At 45.0% G+C, this 26,252-nt stretch overlaps 1 protein-coding gene and 1 long non-coding RNA gene across 3 annotated transcripts; one reads left to right on the top strand and one right to left on the bottom strand.

The window, feature by feature from the left end:
* Nucleotides 1–324: 324 nt before the first annotated feature.
* On the bottom strand, nt 325–21,750 carry LOC131204059 (substance-P receptor-like). Of its 2 annotated transcripts, XM_058194883.1 has the most exons (5): nt 21,328–21,750; nt 12,694–12,888; nt 6,469–6,619; nt 5,628–5,824; nt 330–4,710 (listed from the first exon to the last, which is right to left on the bottom strand). In XM_058194883.1, exons 1-5 carry the CDS (start codon nt 21,738–21,740, stop codon nt 4,419–4,421), a joined length of 1,248 nt encoding a protein of 415 aa, XP_058050866.1. In that variant the 5' UTR covers nt 21,741–21,750; the 3' UTR covers nt 330–4,418. The 2 variants fall into 2 exon arrangements, with proteins under 2 accessions (XP_058050867.1, XP_058050866.1); XM_058194884.1 differs by lacking the exon at nt 12,694–12,888 and having other exon boundaries at nt 325–4,710.
* LOC131204067 (uncharacterized) lies at nt 21,751–26,252 on the top strand. Its single transcript, XR_009156525.1, has 4 exons — nt 21,751–21,892; nt 24,133–24,337; nt 25,065–25,350; nt 26,079–26,252. It is a non-coding gene; the product is annotated as an uncharacterized LOC131204067 (long non-coding RNA).

The raw sequence follows: 26,252 nt of genomic DNA, 5'->3' as shown, positions 1-26,252 counted from the left end.
TCTTAAGAGGTCCCTAACCGGGCTTGCATAAGCGCATCAGCGTGCCTCCCGTCCCTGTCCTACTCTTCCCATTTATTTGTACTCATTTTATGTGTTTGTGACTATGTTTTGCTTATTTATATCCCTTTTTTGTGCCAATTTTTTTTCATGTGTCCATGTCTATGTTTATACTGTTACTTGTTTCCTTGTACTTGTTGACAAATTAATAAAATAATAATAATAATAATAATAATAATAATAATAATAATAATAATAATAATAATAATAATAATAATAATAATAATAATAATAATATAATTCCGATGGCCTCTACCTCTTAGCTGGGCAACGGGAGACTTGTCTGATTATCTCCATGTAGAAAGGCAATCCTGTGAAGTTTTTTAAGTTATGGGTTTTTAATGGTGATTTTATAGTTTAGGGTTTTATATCGGTCGTTTGACCGTTTTAGTTTTAAATTGGCCGGTTAAATATTTCATTTTAAATGTATTTTAAATTTATTGTGTACCTATGTGTTTTAATAAGGCTGTACACCGCCCTGAGTCCTTCGGGAGAAGGGCGGTCTAGAAATCTAATTAATAAATAAATAAATAAATAAGTGAAGATTTTCCCCCTTAGAATAGTTATTTATCATTATAGTATTTTAAAGAGAGGCGCTTGAACTTCCCTTAGGGGCTTAGGCAAAGGATAAGCCACTTTCATGCTGAGCTATCTGCATTTTATACTCGTCTGCTTGTTTTCTCTAGCTGGAAAGCAATTTAGATTTTATTTCTTTGTAAACAGTTTTTCTAGGATCAAAATTTTATTCAGTATTCTTGGGCAAACATTCCATTAAAATCTCCATTGCAATATTACTCTATCTTTTAAAGGCAAGATATCTCTTTGCAATTCTTCTTAAAGAGATTTCTGTTGTTATTATTCCATACCCAAAACTCAAGAAAACCTGAGTTATAAGGATTTGACTCACAAAATATAATGCACTTGAGTGGGTGAACTGCTCTGGTTTATTTTGGCCTGTCAACATTTCACAAACAATTGTAGCATCCAAAACTAGGACAGGATACAGATAACCTTTCTTATTAGATTTTTCATTTCACAGCAAAAGCTACAATTTTGAACATGACTATGTTGCGGCATGTTTAAATAAAAAATATGTAGTACATATGAGGTGCTCCTCAGACCTGCACAATGTACACAAGAAAGAAATTACATATACAGCAAACAGCACGTTGTCTCTGGTTCAGAGACACAATTGCATTGCTTCATTCCTCCCTGCCTAAATTGTTTCACAGCAGTATACAAAGCGGCATGATGATCAGGTCTGATTTGCTGCCGGCCCATTCATACAAGCATGGTCCATTCTGCTGAAGGGTGGGGACTTCACATGGTGCCCGTGCCCCTGTGGACCAATTCTTTGGGGTTGGTGGGGACTGGCAGAACAACAGCCGTGGGGAAGAACAGGAGACGCTACCTTCCCTCCTTCGGAGGAACTGCTGAGAAGCGGTTGGCTTTGACCCAATAGGGAACTTCTTATATTCTGTCCAAATATCAGCAGTCCAAATATCCTGTGACTGGTCATTGAGTGATGGCTGTCAATTGCTTGCTTGACAGCTTGCTTTGTTTGTTTGTTTATTAATGAGTCCACCAACTTCAAATGACTCTGGGCAGTCTACCCTTTAGAAGCAAGCACAGTAGAAATGGAGAAACAGATCACAGATGCCCAGAAGAGAACAGAAACCAAGTGAAACAGAAAAACAACAGCTTACAAGGAGGGCGTCAGCAGCCACCCCGTCCTGGGGGAACAGCCAGGTTCTGAAAGGTTTTTGGAGCATTAATAGGATGGGAGCCTTATCAATCTGTAGGGGGATATTATTCCAGAAGGCAGGTGCTCTGATAGCAAAGACACATTTCAGGGCCCCAACAAATGACATTGTTTAACTAAAGGGACCTTGAATGTACTCTCTGCCAAATTTACTGAGTGGACAGAAATTATAAAAGATAGCTTGTTATAAATAACCAGGCCTTATGCCATGAATGGCTTGTAACCAGCATCTTAAACTGAGCCCGGAATCCCACCAGCAATCAGCACAGCTCACAGAACAGTGGTGTTCCATGCACATCACTCCCCACACCACCATCTTCTGGACCAGTGGCTGATCTTCAAGGAAAGTCCCATGCAGAGTGCACTGGAGAAGGCACCAAGTTGTGCATCAGTCTGAAATGGGGAAGTACAGCCTTTTTCAATACTACAATTCAAAAGCCCAAAAATTCATAATCACTCAGTCTTGTCAGGATTGAGCCTGAACTTCTCTTCACCATCAAGACCTATGCAGCTTTGAGATGTTGGGATTTATCCGGAGGCTTCAACTTGAATAGCCCACAGTTGAGATGTATAGTTGGGTATCATAATCATCCTGATGATACCAGACCCCCTCATGAATAATCTCATCCAACAGATTCACCTATAAGGATGAAAAGCTTCAAGCTCTGAGGCACCTCACAAATGTCTCACCACTGAACACCAATTGAAATCACTCAAGGAGACAGTAGAATAACCAATGCAACATGGTGGCATCTTCTTCCAAGACCTGCAGCCAATCTGGAAGAACCATGTAAACAACACTCTCAAAAATTGCTGGGACACAGGAAATGGATCCACAGCCCAGCTCTGCCCAGGGACATCAGCAAGTCTCTGGCCTGTATTATGGTTTGGGCTTTTTTCTTTACCGCATATTTGCAAGAGGACCTTGTTGCAGAGGTAACAGGCAAAGTGATGTTCCGTGATGTTGATCTTTTGCCATTTGCGGAAATACCATAGTTTTTGGACAACTATTGTGCTCAGCTTTGTGTCTATGGAAAACTGGGTTGTCCCGTTTTTCAGGACAAACAGCAAATACCTCCTAGCTATTGTGTTGTTGCATAACATAGTACACAATGAAAAATATTCTGCCACACAAGAGTTTTGTTATAAACTCTTGTGGATGCAGACACACATATGTTCAAAGTTAGATAGCAGGCAACTGAACCACTGACTCTCGTTTGTAATCTCGTTAGAAAAGTTTTCATACTGGCTCGGGCAAGTCTTCATCCCATCCTCTTCTATGTAACAGAGCCAATATTCTGCTATTATCACTTTTGTCAGCAGGAGCTGATGCAGCACTCCGGCCGTGGTGAGAGACCTATGGGTCTCTTCTGTAGCCTCAACATTTCTCCGTAACTGGAAGAGATTGGTTGCCTGAGAAGCTGATGGGCCCCTTGTGATACAGTATAAGGCTCATGCTGAAATGTGCCTGCAATATTTTCACCCACAACTGATTCTATCCTGTGAAATTATTTTATCCCATTTTTATTACCACATCATTTTTCTAAAAAGCTATTTGGTTCCATCTTATTAGAGCCAGCATCTATTCATCTCTGTCACATAAGCTTGGAGCCAAAACAGGCCCTGCATTACAATTACACATTCATTTTGGTCCTTTGCCAGCTGCTCAATCTGTGTTTGTTGCAAGAAGGCATCAGTCCTGATTCTTGCAGGTAGACAGCGGCAGCCCTCCCTTCGCCTCCCCTCTGCTTTGCTAGTCATGGAATCCACAAACTTCAAGGAAGATTCAAACACATCATGGCCAATTCCCACAACCCTGTTGGAAATTCTGGAACTTTCCAGATGCTTTGGGTGGATGGCTGTAGGGCTGCTATGCCTGGGTTGCACTTTTCCTATGAAAGAAGAAAAAGTTCTTGCTAATAGAAAACATAGAGTCGAACCTTTCTTCCTGTGGTTTTCTACATTGAATGATTCTAACATTTTCATTGAGGGGGCTAAGCACTAAGAAAATGTTGAACGTAGCCTTGGACTATATCTTATGGTAAAGGCAGAGATCCTGAAAGAGAATTAATCCACCTCACTAGAAGTGGTCAAGGGCTTCTCTCCAACCCTGGTAAAAAACAGTGATGAATGGATGGAAGAAAAGTGATCCTGGAAGTATACCAGTTACTCAAGGAAAGTAACTGAAAGTGCACTAATGGAACAAAATACTATTAAAAATATGTTCTATTGTAGAAATGGATTTTGAACTGAGTTCCAAGAAAGAATGTTCCTTGTACACAACTTCGTACACATTTCATTTACGCCTCTCCAAAACCCCTCAAACACGTTTCATTCATATTAGCTGCTTCCACAATGGCAGCTTGTTAGAAAGGAGATGACCAGATGACCTCTGCCTAGAGATCCTGGAGAGAAGGAGGAGGAAAAACCGGGCGGAAGGAAGGCACAGGATCTGTGGAGAAGAGCAACATCGGATGGAACCACTTGGAAGGAGAAGGAAAGCCCATTGGGCAGCCACAGGAAGGGCCCGTTTGTTGGGGGGGTTTGTTCATTAGAGGGATGGAAATGGTGTCACAGTGTGGCTAAGTCATGAGTTTGCTCAGGGAAGTGTATTGGAATAGAAGCTCAGGCTCTCCGAGATGGTTTTCGTGTCACTGCGGGAAGAGCCATTGGAGGTCAGGTTGACGGAGGACCGCCTAGGTTTGCTTCCATCATCCAGTCCTTCCTCCGGGTTGCCAATGACTGAAGAGACCGTTGTCTCCATCCGGCTGGTCTTGTAGATGCTGTTCTGGACCTGCAGGTACCTTGCTGACTTCATTTCCAGTCCTTCGTATTCACTGGCATTGATAAATGGGCACCACTGGAAAGCCCGCTTGAAGCCCACCCGGAACCTGAAAAGACAGAGCATATCAGCCGCATGAGGAGAGCCTGCCTGGTGGCTGCCAAAGCCACCTTGGACCCCCTCAAGCCTCAACTCGGCTTCCAGGACCGGCTGGGTTTCCCTTCATCACAGGAAAGGCTGTGCTTCTCATGACCCTGGGGGCTGAAATAGTTCAAGTGTCTTCTGTATTGATATCTAACATTCATTCCATTTTAAGAAAAGCTGGATTCTCTGGGCTGTTAAAAACAGAGTCCATTTTGCATAAATTATGTTAATTTGTATGTTTTTACTGTAATTTATTTACAGGATGAACTTTGCATCCTGGGTAAAAAAAACAAACAAAAGGAAATACTCCCCCACTGGAGCATCAGACTTTGAGGCATTTGGTAGGCAGCCTTTCTCCTGACAGCCGTCCTCACACTATCAATTCACATGTTGTGCGGTTGCAAGAGCCACAATCCAGAGAAGGTGGGGTGCAATCTGGAGCTGCTTCGTTCACGCAATCCTGCCTCCCCGTTTCAACTCACGCAGTTGTGTGTTGAAAACCAACAAAGGTGTGCCTTCTTCAGAGAAGGACTAGCCAATCCAACTCTTTTACACCGTTTTTTCTAATCTTAGGCAAGCCCCTTTTCTTTAGAGAAGTAGCCAAGCCCTCTGGGTGCTGGGAAATCATGGGCTAGTGTGGAAGGTAAAAAATGGCATCTTCTGGAGAGAAACGATTCGCAAAAATTCCTCGTGTTTCAAGGCCAAGATTCAAAAGACTCCACTTGGTCGGCTTACTGACTTCCAAATATTTTAAAACCAGCCCATTCAAGATGCAAAACTTTGGCATGAATGAAATGACTACATTTGGCCCCAACTGACATGACAGTAGACCCGATTTAGATCTGTTGTTCAACAGAAGCTGCCATAAGAAGATGGTCTTACCTGTCATTGAGACAACAATAAATAATCGGGTTGTACATAGTGGAGCTCATGGCCAGCCACATGATCGCCAAGTAGACCTGCTGGATGTACTTTTCTGAGAACATTTCACCGTTGAAAAGTTGTAGGAGGAAGTAGATGTGGTAAGGCAGCCAGCAAATGGCGAAGGTGCAAACGACCACGATCATCATCTTGACAACCTGTCAGATGAGGAGGAGAGCCACCAAGTTTAAGCATGGAGTCCAGCTGAGGAGATAAGAGGGGCTGCTCCCACGGAGGCCCCTGGGAGCAGCATTGCCAGGCAAGGAGAGAAACACCCGTAGCTGCTTCGGGGGCCTGGCTTTTGCCTTTCCCTAATGGAAACAGCAGGCCAGCTGTGGGAAGATGCCCAGGGAGATCTCACATCCACTGTCAGGGTTGTGATTCTTTTGATTCTTCTTTTCCCTTTTTGAAGAAGACAAGAGCTCCTTCAGCGCATTCATGGCATTGTGTTTATTTGGGAGAACAAGCTAAGTTACAAAATAGGAGCTAGAATATGCTAACTTTTAACATACATAACTCAATGACTTACTGTAGAAAGGAATGCAGAAGCTAAGGTCTTTGGGATGTCGTTCAGCTACAATTCCCAGCATCCATTATCCTTAGTCCTGGCATTAGTGGTGCTATCTAGAGGGCTTTCCCATTCTTGAAATAAACCAATCTCAAACGACTCCAAGTGGTTGGCAAGAGATCCTGGCTACCTGTTTCGACCTCTGTCTATTCAGTTCACATTGGGACCCTGACCCAAACTGCATTCTTTGACAGGGCTTTCCTTTCTGATTGAGTTTCTTCTGATAGAGCTTACCTTGCGCTTGGCAGACACTTGTTCATGGTAACGGTCCGAAGAGTCCCCTGGTATCGCACTAGCCCATAGGGTAATGCCCACCATAATATAGGCATAGCCTATTACTATGAGTGGCAAGATGTAGGCTAGAATAGTCATGCAGACCTGATACCTGGAATAAACGAGACACAAGTCTGAACATCCTCTCCATTTTATTCCTGATATAAATGCAGCTGCTAGTTGGAACATCACAGCAATGTCATGACAAATGTATGATGGTGTAACTTGGGCTGCTTCTTAGAGGAAGAGACACAACCTTCAGGCTGATGATGGATGTACTGGACAACATCTAATGCTTTTAGCCCCCCCCCCAATACAGACTACATACCATCAACTCTTAACAGCCACACGGAGAGATTTTCTCTACCATGACCTGCAGCCCACCTGATCACAGGATCACTGAATTAGAAAGAAAATTCCTTATCTCTCCCCCCCCCCACCACAAATGAAGTAGTATGTGGAGTGAACAAAGTCCTTTTGATAGAAGAACTACCTCAGCTTCTGGCCCTGCTTCAAAGCGTGTGGCAAGAAGCAGCGGCATCCCCCCCCCACCAGTGCTCTCCCTTCCACCTGCCCCAAAGTCTCCTTCAAAGCCAAGCCCTTCTCCCTTGCCTCCTATCTGGCTGAGAGGCAAAAGCCCCCATAGGTGGGTTTCATTCCAAAGACATGCATTTCCTCCAATGGCTGACTCTCCTTTCTGGCTCAGAAGGCCCCTGAGCCAGAGGCCAGATGATTGATGACTGCACTGAGCACACATAGGCACAAAACCTCAGTTCTGTTACTGGGAAGCCTGACCCTTACTTATGTCTCACAATTAAGTCTTGGAACCTTCAGTAGGTGGGCTGAAGCCCCGGGCTCTTTATTTGGGCTGGGAGCGATTCAGCTGCTATGAGGGAGACATGAATAAGAGCTGGACATTTTCCCAGAGAGGCAGCATTTACTCCTCAACTGCGACCTTCAGCTCTTTCAATATGGCAAATGCTGAAATATGAGATATCGCATCAAGAATAAACACTGACACCACACCAGGTTCATTTCTGAATTTGCTGCAGCAACAAAAGATGCCAGAGGTTTATCCAGGGCCAACCCGCTAACTAATTAGAAGTGGCTGCCCAGCCTCTTCTTAGATGGATAACCTACAATCTCTGGAGGTAGTATAGATTTTCCCCTCAACTTAAGTGAAATCTAGGCAGTTGCCACATATGCAGATTATTTGCAGTTCTGGAGTCTGTAGCAATGGAAATCATTGATGGTCGTCCTCTGGCTATTTTTATGCACCCAAACTCACTACCCTCTTTATTTCATTAAGCCAATTTTCAGCAACTTCTCTAGAACCCGGAAATAATGCATCATACAATATTTATTTAATTATTCATTGAGTTTGTATTGTCTGACTCTCATCTAACATCACAAATAAAAGCATTTTAAAACATACAATGAGAAACAGAAACAAGGAATAAAAAAACAGCGAAACACTAGAAGCCAACCCAATGAGGGCCTGTAAGAAGAGCTTCAGGTGCAAGGCTTACTATACATTCTGATGAACTGGGGCAAAGGATCGGGAATCACCTTCACAATTCTGGGGCTTGAAAATCGAGCATATCTGGAGGCTGCCAGGTTGGGGAACCCCAGGAAGATGATCATTAAGACTACAAGGCAGGTAGGAATCTCTTGCATGTATGATGCAAAGTTCCTTCCTTCTTTGGGAATCTCCACCCATCGCTTTGCTTCTCAACAGAGGAATCAATAAGGAGCGTTAAGCCAGTCCCTCCTTTGGAGGCTAGGGGAGCACAAGGGGAAAACACCCAGGGGATGGGGGGGGGCAAACACCCTGCAGTGCTGCAGGTACAGCTTCTTCTGCAGGGGGCCAGGAGGCTCTCGGCTACAGGAAGTATCCTGGTATGTCGGCTAAAAGTTGACCTGTGGCTGCAGCAGCTGTGTGCCCCCTGGGCAGCCAGCATTGGATAAAAATGTTACAGAGGATTTTCTTCCCAGCTATATTGCCACACCTACCTGTGTCACCTGCAAGTATTGAGTTATAGCTAAACAAAGTCCTTGTTGCAGGTGTCATGAACTGACGTTCCCCAAAAGGAAAACTGGCTGTACAGATTTTGTCTGCGCTGTATTTTCATACTGTGGACACATAATGCAGGACACATGTCTCTATTGAACAGGATGGGCAGAGAAATGCATTGCTCTGCAGCTGCTTCATCTGCATTTCAAATGCATTACACAGACCCCATGTGCATTTTGACCACACTGTTCTGTGGTTTTCCTTTTCTGCCTCTCAACCTTTTCAAAGTTCCCCTTTGACCACAAAGTTCTGTGGTCAAAGCTCCCTCTCTTGTTAATGCAAGGGACTTTTCCTGAGCTGAAGATCCAAGAGAAGGAGGGGGGAAGGAGGGAGGGAGGGGGAGAGGAAGGGGAAAAAAAAAAGAGGAAGCAATTTCATTTTATGAGGTTGAGAAATTCCAGAAGCAAATTCCCAGATACTGGTAATATTTTTTGCAACAGTTATTAGAAAGAATGAGGGAGAACTAATTGTTTTATTTACAACTATATGACTCAGTGAAGTCACGCAGCACATCAATTGTTCTGCTGGAATCAGTTTGTCCACTTTTAATGTTCTTGGAGCCCTCATAGCAAAGAGTCCCTAAACTCGAGGCTGGGAAAACTTTCTGATTTTAAAAAAGGGTGAAAAAAATGTAAAATATTGAAAGTGCAAATATAGGTAATCCTTGTCTTACAACTGTTCATTATTTAAAGTTTACAATGGCACTGAAAAAAGTGACTTAGGGCTGTTTCTCAGACTTATGACCGTTGCAGCATCTCCATGGTCAGGTGATTAAATTCAGGTGTTTGGCAGCTGACTCATATTTATAACGGTTGCAGGTGTCCTGGGGTCATGTGGCATGAGGACAAGACACGTCAACAGGGAAGCCGGATTCACTTAACAACCATGTTACTAACTTAACAAATGCAGTGGTTCACATAACAACTCTGGCAAGAAAAGTCATAAAATGGGGCAAAATTCACTTAACTGCCTCACTTAGCAATAGAAATTTTGGGCTAATTTGTGGTTGTAAGTTGAGGACTAGCTGTAACATGTTGTACAAATAAGTTCATGAATTTGCGGAGGGAGACCCCAACACACATCCCTTCAATACGTTGAACCACATTCCTTCATTTTGGTCCTTTTGAAATCTTCTACAAATCCCCCATGGACAATCAAGCATCATTTAGAACTCAACACTAGCACTGCTCAGCCTTTACGTCAAGGTGTTTTTGAGCAACTTTCAAAAACCTGGAAGTCCATCCTGGACCGCATTTTACAATATTTACAGTACATGCCTCCGCTGATTGTCCTCGTTCCTCTTCTACTTCTAGCTCTCTAGATAGATCTCCATCCACAAGGGCATTTGTCTCATCAGAGAATTCTTGACAGTTCAACAGGAGAAACATGGCAAATTCCAACTGCAGTTGACTAGATTTCATTCCACAGATCAGCCCTCCTACTTTCAACTACTCCGTATCTAAAGCAGATGGGGAGCATAAGGCCACACTCAGCTTGTGTCACATGGGCTTCTTTTCCTTTTTCTATCAGGCCGGCCTTTAAGGCACCCTTGTGTGAGAAGCTTTCAGGGCCAGATGCAAATACATTCTTCACTGCTCTTTGGTTTCTCGTTTCAGTGGAATGTCAAAATTCAATTTATTTTTTTTGGCATTTTTCATATTGTGATGACTTTATATTCGTAAGAAAACCATTCCACGCAGAAAAAATATATTTCAGAACAGAAAAAAATTGCTTAGTAAATGACGCTAACAGAACAAAATAAGAAAGGATCAAAATGTCTACAAGGCAGTTGTGATATCTAGGATTTTGAGTATCACAAACTGTCTGGGTTAGAAGGGACCTTGGAGATCACCTGGGCCTGGATCAACCCTGCCCACCAGAAGCATCCATTCCTTCAGCAATCTTAGTCTTGGTTAAAACACCCCCCCCAACTCCCCAAGTAAAAGAGTGTCCATCATCTCCCTGGCAATCTGCTCCATTGCTGAGCAGCTCTTACCATTAGGACATTTTCCTGATGTGCAATAGAAACCTGCATCCTCCTTCCCATGTAGGTCCACTGCCACTTCTCCTTTCTTCTGGAATAACTTTGAACAAGTCTGCCCCATCTTCTGCGGGACTTCCTTCAGTCACTCAAAGAGAGTTATCTTCTCCAGTCTAAATATATCCAGTTCCACTCCACCCCCCACCCCCCCGCATTTCAGATTGTTTTTATCAAGGTTACTCATCTCTGGGCTGCTTGCTCAACTGTGGGGCTTAGAATTGAATGTTACGTTCTTCTGCTCCGTACAGAATAGAGAGGAGCAATATTTTCTCTGGAAGTTGACACTATGCATTTCTTGTATTAATCTAATAGCGTGGCCTTCTACAACTTGAAAATGTTACGTTTGGAATGATTAAAGACTAGAAGTTTCACGCATGTTTAATTCACTGATCTCCCCTTTACTTTTATTGCTTCTTTCCTTCCTTGTCACTCAGAACATTTCACCTATATCAGGTGCCCCTCAAAGCTCATTCTGTTCAGCAGCTTACAAGAACTTTAATACCAGCCAAATAATTTGCCTCCCAGGCGCATCTATATCCGCACAGGAGAAGGGAGCTAGAAGAAAATGTGCTGCAGTCTTTAGGGAAATGTGAACCTAATCCAGAAAAACAGGAAGGGATGAGGCAGAATCAAGGAGCCCTGCCCTAACTCTCTTTGCTGCAAGTGGAAAGGGAAAAAAAACATGGTCAGCGTTTCAAGATTCTGTGATTAACAGATTCACCAATAAAACAGAGTTTTAGTATTTCTTGCTGTCTGTTTCCTGACCTGGCTTGCCTCAACAGGCCGACACCAACCACAACCAGCTTGGAAGAACAGGTGGGGTCCCTTCCTCATTCCCCTTTATCTTCACCTAGCAGGCTGAGTAATGCAGCCCATTGTTTGAGTTTTGAGGGAACTCCTGGACGTGCTCACAGGACCATGAACTGATCTGTTTAACCCGTCTCTTCTAACAGGTGAAGTTTCCCAGGACTGGCAAACAGCTAATATTGTACCCATCCAAAAGAAGGGGGCTGGGGAAGAAGCTGGAAACTGTAGGCCAGTCAGCTTAATAGCTTAACAAATTGTCAGGAGGGAAGTACAAAAGTCATGTTAAAAAGGGTTACCTCACAGACAGATTAGTGGAAGTTTGGAAGCAACTTCCGTGGAGGTAGAGGGTCAAATATCAGACACTGAGTTCAAACTTACTTGGGATAAATACTGGTCCACCATCCAGCAAAAAATAAAATTAATAAAATATAAAAATAATAAATCAATTAATGAAGAAAAAAATCTTCAAAGGGCAGACTTGATGGACTACTAGGTCTTTTTCTGCCACCAGTTTTCTATTTTTCTATGTTTAATGGTGCAAATCAGCTTGTATTCATGATAACTGAAGCACGTAACAATCCTGAACTTCTAGGTATGACCAAATTAATCCCTGGATTCTTCTAGCTGTTATTTCTTAGGAAATCTGAATTCAGGAAATAAAAAATGGCGCCCATGTGCCACCAGCCAGGATCTATGGAAGGGTGGCAGGTAAGTCTGATTTCTCTAAGAGTCCTTTGCCTGCAGCTCTCTCAGTCCTAAACAGTGCACAACTACTGTGTGTTGCTTTTTGCACAACCATCCCAGTTCTTTAACTGTAAATTAATTGTAGCTCTCAATTGTTTGAGCTTTGTTTTTATTTAATTCTTTTCTAAATTATAAATATAGTTACCATGATGCAGGCAACTATATGTTTGATTAACCAACCAATCAATAGAAAAGAAAAATAAACAGAAACCTCTGTAATTAAACAATAATTCCTCAGTTTTGTAGATGTTTAACTGCCTGGGGGTATTTTCTTGGCCAAGTATGGTATTTGAAGGTGGGAGGGAGACTATCCCCTTGTCTACTGCAATGAAGGAAACGCAGCCAAGACCTCATCCAACCCATGGCAGCAACATTCGGATACTGTACAGGGAGGCCAGGAAATCAGAAGGGGGTGAAACCCGAGAGTCTGGCTCCTCTGGAATTATGAGCGCACTCTTGGAAGAGAACCACACAACACTGTTTCCACCTCCAGCAATGACAACAGCAAGGCCCAACTCACGTTATTGCAGAGACCTGGGTCTGATTTTGTGGCCAATCGACAAAGCATATCACTCGCTCAGGCAGCTCTGCAGTAGTGGAATAGTATCCTTGAGGGAATGAGAGTAGTGAAGCCAAAAGCCATATAACACAGATGACAACCTTGGTGGCTGCAGCTGATAGCCTTGGTTGCAGAGGATGGATAATGGCCATGTATCTTTAAAAGAGAGAAAGAGAGGAGGGGGGGAGAGAGAAGGAGAGGGAGGGAGGGAGAGAGACAGAGAGAGATTTAAAATGTAGCAAAAGAATATTAAACAACCAATAAAGAGAGAAGTTTGCATCCACCTGCAGCCATATGTCTCCTCTTTAAAGGCGCAGGGGAGGGCTTCTTCATCCTCTACTGCTAGATGAACTCCCTGGATGCACAGCCCTCCTCCAATTGGTTGCTTTGTCCTGCTCCCTGCCCATCTGCAACTGGCAGGAAGCCCCACGCCCTAAACCTCATGGACCCCAGGTGTCCCCTTACCAGGGGTGGGGTGTGTGTGTGTGTCTGAGTTGCCATACAGCTTTGATTGAGATCGATCGTTTTGGGGGCTACAAGTCCAGTCCCACCCAACTTCACTCCCAACATGAAAAGCTTCCTACAATTATGCACACCATCACAATTGCTCTTTGTTCTGCAGTTTTCCCCCTCTTCTATTGCTTACTGATTTATTATGTTTTACTCCTTGAAATAAGGGTCAACCAGTTGATTAGTCAACCTAGAGACTACTAGGTGGCGGCTGAGAGACATATCTGTGAGACGCCATCTAGCAGCTGTCATGATTTTCACAGCCAGAGAATAAGCGCTGTGGCAGAGTATGAGAAAAGGGTTTAGCCACGGGGGTCCATTACCCTAGAATATTAGGTGAGCAGAGGAGGTGAAGGGCTGGGCTGATGGGAGCAATGGCCAATGGAAAGGAACTGGCAAGCTGGACAAGTTAGAGAAAGGCTAAAAGTCCTTTCAATTGTATTTCCCAGTGAAGTGTGTTAAGCAGGGACTGTTAGCCAATTTCAGGGCTGCCCAATTCTAGGTTGACAAGACTGACCAATCCATGTGCTCTTATATCTCTGCCTTTCATTTTGACTTCCTAAGTGAAAAACTCGATAGTTGTCTCTGTTAAATTTCATCCTGTCATTTGCAGCCCTTTCCTTTAATTCAGGCATGTCCAACTCACGGCCCACGGGCCATATGCAATCTTGGATAGCTAGTAATGTGGCCCCACAAGATCATAAACTATCAACATTATTATGTGATTTATATACATTCACTATATGTTTTATATGCAGTCCAAGACACTTCCTCTTTACTCAGTGCAGCCAAAGCACTTTAATCTAGCAACAACATTTCAGATGTTATTTCTGTCTTCTCAGCTACAAGCCATCTATTGTGTATAGAGATGAGGCCAGCTTTCCCTCCACCCTTCATTCAAGGCATTACTCTAAATACTGACTAGTAAAACAATCAGAGCTGATTTCTGGGCAATCCATCTGACTCTCTTCCAATTTGACAAGGGACCATAGATAAACATTCTGATACAGTTTCTGAGCTACCTGGGAAGCCTACGCTGGCTAACAAAATTTTAACAAACTCAAAGGTCTTACACTTAGGCAAGATAATTGCAGTTCTTGCCTGCAGGCAAGTTGTATTCCTTGCAGATCTTCCAATGCACCATTGTTGCTACTAAAGTAGTATTATTACATGTTGAACATAGAAAACAGACTAAAAGGTTTGGAAGGGACCTTAAATATCTTCAACCCCCTGTTCAAGCAGGAGATCTTATGCCATTCCAGACAAATGGCTACCCAGTACCTTCTTGAAACCCTCCAGTGGTGGGGCCCTCACAATTCTGGGAGGCAAGCTGTTCCACTGATTAATTGTTCTAATTGACAGAAAAATAGTCCTTAGTTCTAGGTTGGATCCTTGATAAGTACTTCTTGTTCTTCCTTCAAGTGCTTTGGAGAATAGGTTGACCCTGTCTTCTCAGTGACAGTCCCTCAAATATTGGAAGGTGGCTCTCATGTCAACCCTAGTCCTTCTCTTTCCTAGACCAGACATCCTTGTTCCCTTCCCTGTTCATTGTACACTTTAGCCTCCAGATTTCTAATCATCTTTATTGCTCTTCTCTATACACTTTTTAAAAAGATTCTTTGAACTTCAAATGCTGCTAAGATATTTAGAACAGAGATTTATGACTTTGGGGAATGAGATGCAATTGTTTGAAAGATCCCAATTAAAATTTTAAGGAAAAGTTTTATTTTTAAGAATGAATCGATATTTGATCAGAGATAATGACTGCAGTGGTTTATGATAAATTAGAACCCAATGTGGACTTTCTGTGAGTCAAATGCAATAATAGATTTTTAAGAGAGGGTAGCTGTTAACAGTTCATTTTTACAGGAGATGGATGCTTGGTCAAATTGGTTGGATTAAACAGAGTTGTAGGAGTTCCTAAACTGTGGACCTGTTTTGCAATTGGGCAAAAGCTATTATTGCTGAAATACATTTATCAGTATTCAACTGAGAGAGACATTCGATATGTATGGATTTTTTAATGCACATTTTTTCTTGTCTTGTTTAGTTTTGCTTTGTTCTTGTTTTCTTTTGTTTTTGCTTTTGGAGTTTGTATTTTAACTTTGGGAATAAAAATATATATATTGAAAAATAAACATCCTTCTGGATCATGAGCTTATCTTCTAGAATGTTGGCTATCCCTCCCAGTATGGTATCATCTGCAAATAAGTGTTCCCCTCATCTAAATCATTTATGAATATGACTACTGGGCCAAGGACCCCCACATGCTTCCCTCCATGTAGATGTAGTTCCTTTGAATTACAGTGTAATGTGTGGTTGGTCAGCCAGTTGCAAATCCATCTGATGGTGGTACTATCTATCCCAGATTGTTCTATCTAGGTGGTTGTGGTCTACTTTGTCAAATGCCTTACTGTAATCAATGTTTAGCATTTTGCTGGTCCATTAATTTAGTCACTTTGTCAAAGAAAGTAATAAGGTTTATCTGGAATGATCTGTTTTTGACAAACTCATGTTGGGTTCTACAAATAGCTTTGCAGATCCATTGCTTGATGTTTTCCAGGATCTTCCCAAGTATAATTGGGCATTTTGCAATGTTGTGGTGCTTCTTTGGGAAGAAAGAATATTGAAAAATGGGATATCGCAGGGGAAATGCTTTAAATCTTCTTCCAATGGGGTTCCTGCATGATGGAAGGAGAGATCTTTAACCAGGCTCATCTAGGTCCTATTGCTCTCCCCTTCTTTTTAAACAAAATAGCCTTTAGTGGCTGGGTCTTAATTACTAGATTTGAGAATATATTGATTAGTTATTACAACAATTATATAATCATCCAAATTACACATTGTGACCCTGGGCAGCCTACATTAAATTCTCTCAGCCGAGGGGGAGGGAGACGACTCACCGATCTCCAGTCTCCAACGCATCTCTCACCACACTTCCAAGAAGATTCCACCTCCATTTGCACCCTGATTCAGGGGACCATGATGGCCAGATAACGCCCCCAGTGCCCTCAAGTGTTCTCAGGGGAAGTGCTCAGACCAGATGGCTGTGAAGATACATGATCCTTCCACTCCCCCCCCCCCGCATCCTGTCAGAAGTAATTCTTCCATCGCCCCCACCATCCTGCCAGAACGGATGATTCTTCTTGCATGAGAAGCGAAACATATTCTTCCTCAGGGGCAAAAAAACCCAAACCCCAGTCTGGTTGCCTTTTGAAAAAGCACCTTTGAGACAAATCTTAGGAATTCTCTTCCTTCCATTGCCCTGCCATGCTTTACGACTTCTTCGCCCCTCTCAAAGTTGTGAGTGGGAGTGGTGTTTGTGTGTGTGTGTTTGAAGCATCTGATTTGAAAATAAAGGAATACTTCAAACATGTGCAATAACACATATTAAATGCATTTAAAACATTGGAGCATTGCAATTATAAAGATAAAAAGCTTTGGCATCTGCTGCTCTGATATTAAGCATGTTTATTTGGGAATGTCGTTTTCTAGTGGTAGCACAAACTTTATTATGATCACTGACCCAAATCCTGAAAAAGATAAGTAAGAGGAGGAGTTGTGAGCACCTAGAACCGAACAAGACAGTTACTAGAAGCAATCTAGTATGGGCAGCCTACAGAAAAGAAGGCCTAGCGGGGACGTGATAGGAGTATTCCAGTATTTGAGAGGCTGCCACAAAGAGGAGGGTCAGCTTATTCTCCAAAGCACCAGAAGGCAGGACTAATCCAGGAGAGAAGCAACCTGGAATTCAGGAGGAACTTCCTAACAGTGAGAACAATTAACCAGTGGAATAGCTTCCCTTCAGAAGTGCTCCATCCTGGAGGTTTCCAAGAAAAAACTGGACAGCCCCCTATGATATAAAATGGTATAGGGTCTCCTGCTCCAAGGGTCCCTTCCAGCTCTATTCTGATTCTTCCAGGGGTTGGTTCGAAGTGTTGGTTATCACCTATAAAGCCCTACATGGGGCCAGGCTACCTAAGGAACCATCTTTGTCCTATCAAATTAGCCCACCCCACCTGGTCATGCAGGGAAGGCATGTGGCAGAGCCGTCAATCAAAGAATTTTGACTGGGGGATGGGCCTCAGAAGAGGGCATTCTCTGCCGCTGCCCCCACATTGTGGAACGTCCACTCCCCAGAGGTGAAAAGAGCCCCCAATCTCCTGGCCTTCCACAAAGGTATCAAACCCTGGCTCTGCTTGGGGGGCACAGAAGATCATGCAAAAATGGGGCTGGCCGGCCCCAAGAGCACCTCTCCCCCACTTGTATTAACTAATGCTAAATGCCCATCTTTGATTTTTTTTAATCCTTTTGAAATGTTACGTTTTAAAAGGTTTAATCTTAATTTTAATATGTTAATATCAGTTTTACACATTGTTTATATATTGTTTATATTATATACAAAAGATTCATGTAGAGGGATCGCAAATCCCGAGGGGAGAAAGCACTGGGAATCTTACAGAGAAATGTAATGGGCTACTTATGACTAAATGGATTATTCAAAGCCCATTGTTGAAAATGATTAATTGCAAATATATTTTGCAAGGAAGTAACCAAGAATATTTGTTCATAAGATTTATGATGCCCAGTAGACTGGGCATCATGGTATGATTTCATGTTGCACAGGAGGCTGTTTGCTCAAGTGGCTGTAAAGGAAGAATTAAAAGTAGAGATGAGTTTGTGTATCTGTATCTGTGGGGGGGGGGAGATGACATGGTTCCCCTCCCTTCCCATGAAGTCTACTCAGAAGGAAGCCCCGTGGTGATCAGTGGCATTCATTGGCACATAAGGATGGGCATGAAACGTGGCCTTTCCTGTATGTGTGATCTTTTATAGAATTTTTTTTACTGGACTTACATGCCAGCTATCTCATATAATGACTCTAGGAGGCTCACGCCTATAAAAAAGAATTAAAGTTAAAAATACAGGTAGTCCTCAACTTACAACCACCTAGCCTAGAATCCTCACCTTGCAACAGATTTGGAGCTGTAGAGATGATGAATGAAAGACGTGACCAGATTTGGCAATTTATTTCACTTATTTCCCCAGTCCTGTTTTTTATAATTCCTTGCCTGACTAGTACCTCTGGAGAATGCAAAGGAATGTACACCTTTTCATGCCATTTGGGGAAGAGGGAATAAAATGTATCCCCAGTGATTAATTTCATCCTGTACAGACAGAGAAAGGGACTGTTTTCTCCCACTGTGTGGATACTTTCTATCCCACTTGGTTTCTTCCTGCATAATATGAGTAATATACTCCTTGTGTTGCTCCTGAGGCAATTATTCTCCCCCTCAACTGCAGCCCTGTCCAGCACAAAGCTTGGGTATTAGAGAGCTGTGTCTTTCCAGCTGTTATTTCAATTAACTGATTGGTTTTATTGCTATGTTTTTAACCTGGCCTCTCCCTCTCCCAGTGCTGAAGCAGCTTTGGTTGCTGCAGTTACTCCAAGGCTTTGTTTTCATCTTTCCATCATGCTGACCGATCAATAGTTCAAAATGCTGATACTTGAACAAATGGAAGGTTGGTGTGTATTCAAACACGTAGGAAATATTCTGCACTTAAATAATGTCACTTCTGCAACAAGAAATGCCAGTCTTGTAATCGGCTTCTTAATGGCCTACAATTGCATACATGCATTTTGCCCATTTATTTAATCAGTTTTGCTTTTGACTTCATCTACTCTGCTTTTCAGCTTTGGAGAGATGAGGACCCAGCACCTGATGTGTGAACACCTACTCTTCTCTTCTCAAATTCTCCAGACTCGAAGTAATTGCTGTTGAAAATCCTAAGGATTAGGATTTTAGGTTTCAAAAGCAAATGCCCAACAAAAGAAAATGAAAATAAAACAAAGGACACATTTTGCATTATTCCAAACCCCTAAAGACTTGTAGCATATGCAGAAGGGGAGCCTTCTAAATTTTGGGCATTAGGAGTCCATGGATGGCAGAAACTCACCCTCCTTGCATGAAATGAAAAGCATTCATTACAGCAAGAGCAATAACAGCCAGACAGATGAAAAACTGCAGCTCTGACATCCAAATTAGTGGTGGATGAAGCCTACAGCGAGTTCCCTGCCACCCCCGGCCTTCTAACTAGAATGTACCAGCATGTTCCAGGTGAAATCAGCACATATTTCAAAAATGCAAGAAGCAATCATCTAGACATCTTTTTTAGAGAAAAGCCCCGTGACTCCCCCCCCAGCTGCCGCCTTGCTTTTCATGGTGGAATTGTTTCAAGATAGTCAAGAGGGAAGTAAAACATTTTCCAGTTTTGCTGTGGTAGTTACGGGCAGATGTTTCCTGGATTGCTATCATTCTACAATAATGAATGCTTTTTGTTTCCTCTAATGATAGTGGGTCTCAGAACACAAAAACACCCCTCCATGAAACTCTTCCTGGGGAAATATTGAAAAATGGTGGTGGTGGTGGTGGTGAGTTTAAAATCCTTTGAAAACCACAAAGAGCTTTACTCCTGACAAAATCTAAAGGCATGGATGTCCTCAGATTCAAAAGTGATGTTTACCAACTATGGAGAGCAAATCTCTCCCCCAAACACCACCCCCTGAGAAGGATGGCAGAGGACATTTTTCATTAAACCAGCCGATCTCCGCACCCTGCTGGACATCACTGGTGCAAGGGGAGTCCCCACCTGCCTTCCTGGCTCATGTCCCAAAAAACACATTCACAAGCCCCTCATAGGCAGCAGAGGGCACCGAGGCATTTGCACAGTCAACGGGGTAGCTGTGAAGGAGTGGGAGACCCAGTTGACTTTGCTCCCTCCAGGGTGCCTCCAAGCCTTTTCAAACCCTCAGTTATGGGCCAGCAGCTTGCCTGTGGCAATAAAATCTGGGCAGGAGCAAAAGTGCTGCCTTCTGTTTCACCCTGAATGGATTTGTGATGATGGACATGCAGGACCATTTTCAAATTCATACAGAAATAAACTAGCCTTCTTCCCGGGTGATCCCCAGGCAAAGGAGAGGGGTAGCTCACTTTCCCAGTCTCCGTCAAACTGTCACCAAACCTTTACGAGTGATCGAAACACTGGTTGGGAACCATCGTGGACCCCCCAAGCTGCACAAAAGACTTTGGACCCACAGCCCAACCCGACTCAGATGGGGCTGTTGTGGTGAGGACAGCTGGGAGGAGCAGGAGCACTTGGGGCTCCAGGCAGGACTGATGGAAGCATTAGCATCACCATCAGCTCCAAGCTGCAGCAGCTTTCTTTTGTTTCTGTGACTTGGCACCTCGGGTAAAGCCAGAGTGCCCGCTTAGGGCATTTTGCCAATGCAGGAAAGAGATGAATTCTGTAACAGGGTTTGACAAGCCGCTGGGACTTCTGCGCAAACCTGCACAGGCTTAGATGCGTCTCTTATCTTCTCTCCAATTCAGAGGGGGGGGGGGAAAGGGGGGGAAGGGGGAGCTCACTCTGATGTAAGAGGCGAAAACGCACCGATTACAGCACCGAATCGGAGCAAGTTTCTGCCTCACAGCCAAGCCGCCTCCCGAGGTTGTCAGGAGACCTGCATTGTTTGGGCTTCCGCAGCGCGCTTGATGTGCGAAGTCCAGCAGACATTTGAACAAGCCGAGCCTCCGGCCCCGGAGCAAGGAGCGCCGAAGGACCTGCCCGCCTCGTTTTCTAGCAGCCCATTTTGAGCCGCAGTTGGGAAACTGAGTCGGGGGAGGGGAGAGACACAGAACCGGAGAGGCGGGGCACAAGCAGCGGAGGCCCCCTTCCTTCCCCGGGGGAAGACTTCAGACTCCGTCCGTGTCCGTGGGAGTCCCGGCTATAGATCACCGGCGCCCCCTCCTTTGAGAAGCTCGCGTGGGGCAAAAGCCGGGCGGGACTTTCTCCTCCTGGACGGGCAGGATCGATTTTCGCGCCAAAGCCCGGAGCCGCCACCTTTCCGCGGGCGCCCGGCTGCCTTGCCCGCCTCTCTCGAGCGAGCCTCACCCGAGTGCGGCCGGGGCAGAAGGAGCAGAGCCCGCCCGCCGCGCTCCCTTCCCGCTGAGCCCGCCCGAAGAGCCGCGCCGAGCCCGAGCGGGAGCTGCTCCCGGGGCGGGGGGTGGGCGGGCGGCGCCTCACCTGTCGGCGGCGATGGCCGTCATGGAGTAGATGCTGGCGAAGACGGCGGCCACCGGGAAGAAGTTCTGGAAGCGGCAGTAGGCCCGCCCGTAGTACCAGACGTTGTGCACGGCGTAGGTGAAGTTGACCAGCGTGTTGAAGGCGGCCATGGCGGCCTCGGCGAAGGCCAGGTTGACCAGCAAGTAGTTGGTGACGGTGCGCATCCGCCGGTGGGCCAGCACCACCCATATCACCACCAGGTTGCCCACTACCGACACCAGCACCACCAGCGCGTAGGCCGACGCCCACAGCGCCACCTGCCAGCCCGGCTGCACGAAGGGGTTGCCCGCCTCGGCCTCGGCCTCGGCCCCGACCTCGACGCCCGCCGACTCCGAGCCGTTTCCCGCCGCTGCCGTCGCCGCGCTCGCCTCCATCCCCGCCGTCCGACCAGCAGGAGAGCCGGCCCACCGCGCAACGGCTCGGCCGCCTGTTGAGCCGTCGCCCGAGCCGCCTGACGCGCCTGCTTGGGTTGCGCCAGCCCGGCGGCTTTTTATAGCCCGGCGGCGGTGGCGGCGCGTCAAGGAAGGTGGGCAGCGACGGCGTGCAGACTCCCCGCCGCGCCTTCCCACCAGCCCCGCCTGCCGGCCTGCCGGCTCGTGGGAGGGCCGTGCCCGCCAACCAGTCCCCGCGCCGCTCGGCAAGAACGGAGGCGGTCCGGGCCCGGCCTCCAGCCGCCTCCCCTGCGCGGCTCGCTGAGAAAGCTTAGCTTTCGGAAGTTTCTTCCGCGAGTCAGGCGGGACCGGCCTTCGGCGGCTTCGAGCTGCCCGGCTGCCTCCTGACCTCGGCGCAGAGACCCAGGCGCCCCCGCCTTCCTGCGGGGCCTTTCGGAAGCCTGCTGGGTCTCCCCCGTTTCCCTCCCGTCTTCAGAGACCGCCGTGGCTTCTGGGTCAACTACTTTGACTCTCCCCCCCCCTCCTTAAAAGGAGGCTTTGGACCTGAGGTGATATTTGACCAAACTTCATGCAATTATATTTAAATGAAGGTGGTTCGCGACTTGGCCGTCCTCCTGGATGGTCGGCTGTCCTTTGATGAACGTCTGGCGGCCGTCTCCAGGAGGGCCTTTTACCAAGTTCGCTTGGTCCGCCAGTTGCGCCCCTTCCTTGACCGGGATGCCTTATGCACAGTCACTCACGCTCTGGTTACGTCTCGGCTGGATTATTGCAATGCTCTCTACATGGGGCTGCCCTTGAGGTGCACCCGGAGGCTGCAGTTAGTCCAGAATGCAGCTGCGTGAGTGGTAATGGGAGCCGCTCGTGGCTCCCACGTAACACCACTGCTCCGTAGTCTGCACTGGCTTCCTGTAGTCTTTCGGGTGCGCTTCAAGATCCTGGTTACCACCTTTAAAGCGCTCCATGGCTTAGGACCCGGGTACTTACGAGACCGCCTGCTGTTACCTTATGCTTCCCACCGACCCGTACGCTCTCACAGAGAGGGCCTTCTCAGGGTGCCGTCCGCCAAACAATGTCGGCTGGCGGCCCCCAGGAGTAGGGCCTTCTCTGTGGGAGCACCGACGCTCTGGAATGAACTCCCCCCTGGCTTACGTCAAGTGCCTGATCTTCGGACCTTTCGTCGTGAGCTAAAAACATATCTATTCATTCAAGCAGGACTGGCATAAATAGTTGATTTTAAATTGGGGTTTTATTAATATTTTAAATTTTTAAATCTTTTTTAATTATCAGCCGTTTAGTAATAGTTTTATTTTAAATTCTTTTAATTGTATATATTCTGTATTTTATGTTGGCTGTACACCGCTCTGAGTCCTTCGGGAGAAGGGCGGTATAAAAATTTAATAAAATAAATAAAATAAATAAATAAATAAATCCTTCAGCCTGGAGGGTTCCAGCTGCATCTTTCAGGATAAGAAAAATAACCCTCTTTTCCTTCAGGTTTGCCACGTAAAGTAGCAACCTAAAAGGGGAAGAGAAGCTAAGTAAAACCCTTTAGAATCTGCAATCCCAAATGGCCTAAGGATCCATGGGGATTGTTGCCCTCCAAGTGACTTACAAGCCATGTATTCAATTCAATTCAAATCTTTATTGTCGGTGCACAACATATGTGCAATGAGATTGGTTGTGCTCCCTCAGTGCACCCCCCCCAACACAATACAACTCACAGTGAAGCCAAAAAAATCCCTGACCCAATAAATCATTTTAATAGAACACCCAGTCCTATTGCACCAGTGTGAACATGTTACCCATTGCACCGGCCCTGCAGTCCATCATACTACATAGTTATGAAGTTATTTCTCATTCAGGAGTCTTGACAGCCCACGGATAAAAACTGTCCTTCAGCCTGTTTGTACAGCTGGCTATACTTCTATATCCCCTTCCTGATGGTAGGTCTGACAGATGTAATATTCCTAGGAAGAGAGATCACTGTTCTCCTCTTCTCAGAATAGTCTGTCCAAATTGGCTCAGGAGCCTGTGCAAGGGGCAGAGGGGCTTCAGCAGCCTCCTTTCCTTTTCCAGGGTAAATGTTGTGAAAAGAAACAGGAGATCAACTCAAACCACAAAGTAGTAGCGAGGCTTGCTGAATTCCAGCTGCCAACTAGCCAGAGACTGGGGTGGGGAGCTAAGGGAGTAGGCCGTGCTAGAGCTCTTAAGCATCCCTCCCATTGGGAGCAGGCCCTCCAAAGATTGCTGTCATAAGGAGGGCAAATAATCAGACAACAGTTCTAATTAGCTTCAGTCTCTAGTCTCAAGTTGGTTAATTCTAGGTATTGTGCTGTAGGTTGGCTAATGCTAATTATTTCTTGGGTCTTTTCAGATCTAAGCCTGAGGACAGGCTTTAAAGGCATAAACCACAATGTAAGAGAGAGTCCTAACCAGTGGTGGGTTTCTACCGGTTTGCCCCAGTTTGGGTGAACCAGTAGTGGCAGCGGTGGGAGGCTCTGCCTGGATGTCATTCCAGATGCTCTGTGCATGTGCAGAAGCGCCACAAGCGAGCTCACTGTTCCCAACCGGTAGCTAAGGTAAGTGGAACCCACTACTGGTCCTAACCCTTTTGGAGCACCATCTCTGTGGTCACTCTGTCTAGGAGTCAATGGCTGGGAAATCCAGTGGCAAGAAATGCCTATGTCTGTAGCTGTTCTTTATGTAGAGTTGAAGTTCACGTGTCTTGAACTTGTCAAGGTTGAGAAACACTGATGTATAATTTCAAACTTGCAAGATTCTTGCACAGTCTTTGTTATTACACTTTTATGTCTCCCACCTCTCCTTTAAGGCAACACTTAGACCTTGCTTAGAACACAGAACATAAAATAACAGGCTTGGAAGGGATCTTGGAGGTCTCCTAGTCCAACCCTCTACTCAGAAAGAACCCTTGTACCATTCTGGACAAATGTCTGTCTGGTTTCTTCTTAAAAGCCTCCAGTGATGGAGCACCCACAACCTCCGAAGGGAAGCTGTTCCACTGATTAATTATTCCCACTGTCAGGAAATTACTCCTTAATTCTAGGTTGGCTCTCTCTTTAGTAATCTTCCACCTGTTACTCGTTGTCCTGCCTTCAGGTGCTTTGGAGCATAGATTGAACTTCTCCCCTCTGTGACAGCCCCTCAGATATTAGAAGGCTGCTGTCATGTCACCCCTAGTCCTTCTTTTGCTAGACCAGGCATACCTAATTCCCTTAACTGTTCATTGTACAGTTTAGCCTCCAGAGCCCTAATCATCTTTGTTGCTATTCTCTGCATCCTTTCTAGGACCTCAGCATCCTTTTTGTATCGTGGTGACTAGAACCGGATGCAGTATTCCAAGTGTGGTCTTACCAAAGTATTATAAAATGGCATCAACACTTCACCTGGAGATCTGGATGACACTCTCTGGTGGCTTGAACAGGTGGCTTCTTCTACAGAGCATTTAGCATTGAGACATCTTTGGAAGATGCCTGTTCACTCTGATTTCCTAAAGGTCACCAGAGACTTCTTTATCAGAGACGTCCTGAGTGGATGCCAAGGGAGGGATTTGGTTTACAGGTACAATTTAATGGTAAGTTCAAATGGTCTTTATTGGTTTTATAAAAATGTCAAGCCCTGGGAATCCTGGTAGGGGCAATAGTAAATAAACATTGCAATATGTCAATAAATGTGTAAGAGAGGCCACATTATCTGGGCATTCAGTGATGCTTCAAATCCAAATCTTACATCCAGTAGTGATCTGCTTTTCTAATAGCCTTGTTCACCAGATGGCCTTCAAGAAAGGGAGCGTCCAGTGGCTGGTATCACCAGAAGAAAACACTTTGTGTTTTCTAGGTGAGTTGGCTTGTCCAAGTCCAAGGATGCCAACTTGGAAGCAAAACATTTCACTGCAAGGAGGTTAGATATGGGCATGAAGCAAATCAAAGGAAGTGGCTGTAGTTGTGCCTTGAATCAAGCCATTATACCTTTTGGGTGATTTTGACTTCATTGTTGAATGAACACCTTTATAGCTTGTAAACTGGGATTTATGGTCTCTGCCCAACCTACCGCTGCTTGGACAATAAGACAAAGATAAGAAAACCGCAGATGGTATGTCAAATCAAAGAACAAGCATCCCCGAAGGAGTGCATGAAAAAAACCAATAAAGCTTTCATTTAAATGTCTGACAGGTCTCTTATGTCCAAAAGTTCGAGTCCCTTTTTAGCCAGCAGGGGGCAGCACTGAAAACATGTCCTGAAAAGAACAATCCTGATAGTCCAACCTGCTTTACTAAAATTGTTTTCTTTCACCTGTTTTTAGGTTTACTTCTCCAGCATTCCACTTAAGGTTGCTTGGCCCTTAACAAAAAGTTAGAAACAACCCCATCTCACGGAGAGGGATTCAAGAACATTCAACCAGGCCCACCAAAATCCAGAGTTTTTGGTAGTGGCAAGTCAGGTCTCCTTGTGATCAAGGATTCAGAGCAAAATAAAG

This window comes from Ahaetulla prasina, chromosome 9 (assembly GCF_028640845.1).
Source record: "Ahaetulla prasina isolate Xishuangbanna chromosome 9, ASM2864084v1, whole genome shotgun sequence".
NCBI lineage: Eukaryota > Metazoa > Chordata > Lepidosauria > Squamata > Colubridae > Ahaetulla > Ahaetulla prasina.
This window is presented reverse-complemented; position numbering and strand designations above follow the sequence as displayed.

Excerpts from the sequence above, each read along its gene's own strand:
- LOC131204059 (XM_058194883.1), bottom strand. The coding sequence starts at position 21,740 with ATGGAGGCGAGCGCGGCGACGGCAGCGGCGGGAAACGGCTCGGAGTCG. Across the intron at positions 12,889-21,327 it reads ACGGCCATCGCCGCCGACAG|ATACATGGCCATTATCCATC; the intron begins GTGAGGCGCCGC and ends TCTCTTTTAAAG. Across the intron at positions 5,825-6,468 it reads AAGTGTCTGCCAAGCGCAAG|GTTGTCAAGATGATGATCGT; the intron begins GTAAGCTCTATC and ends CTCATCTGACAG.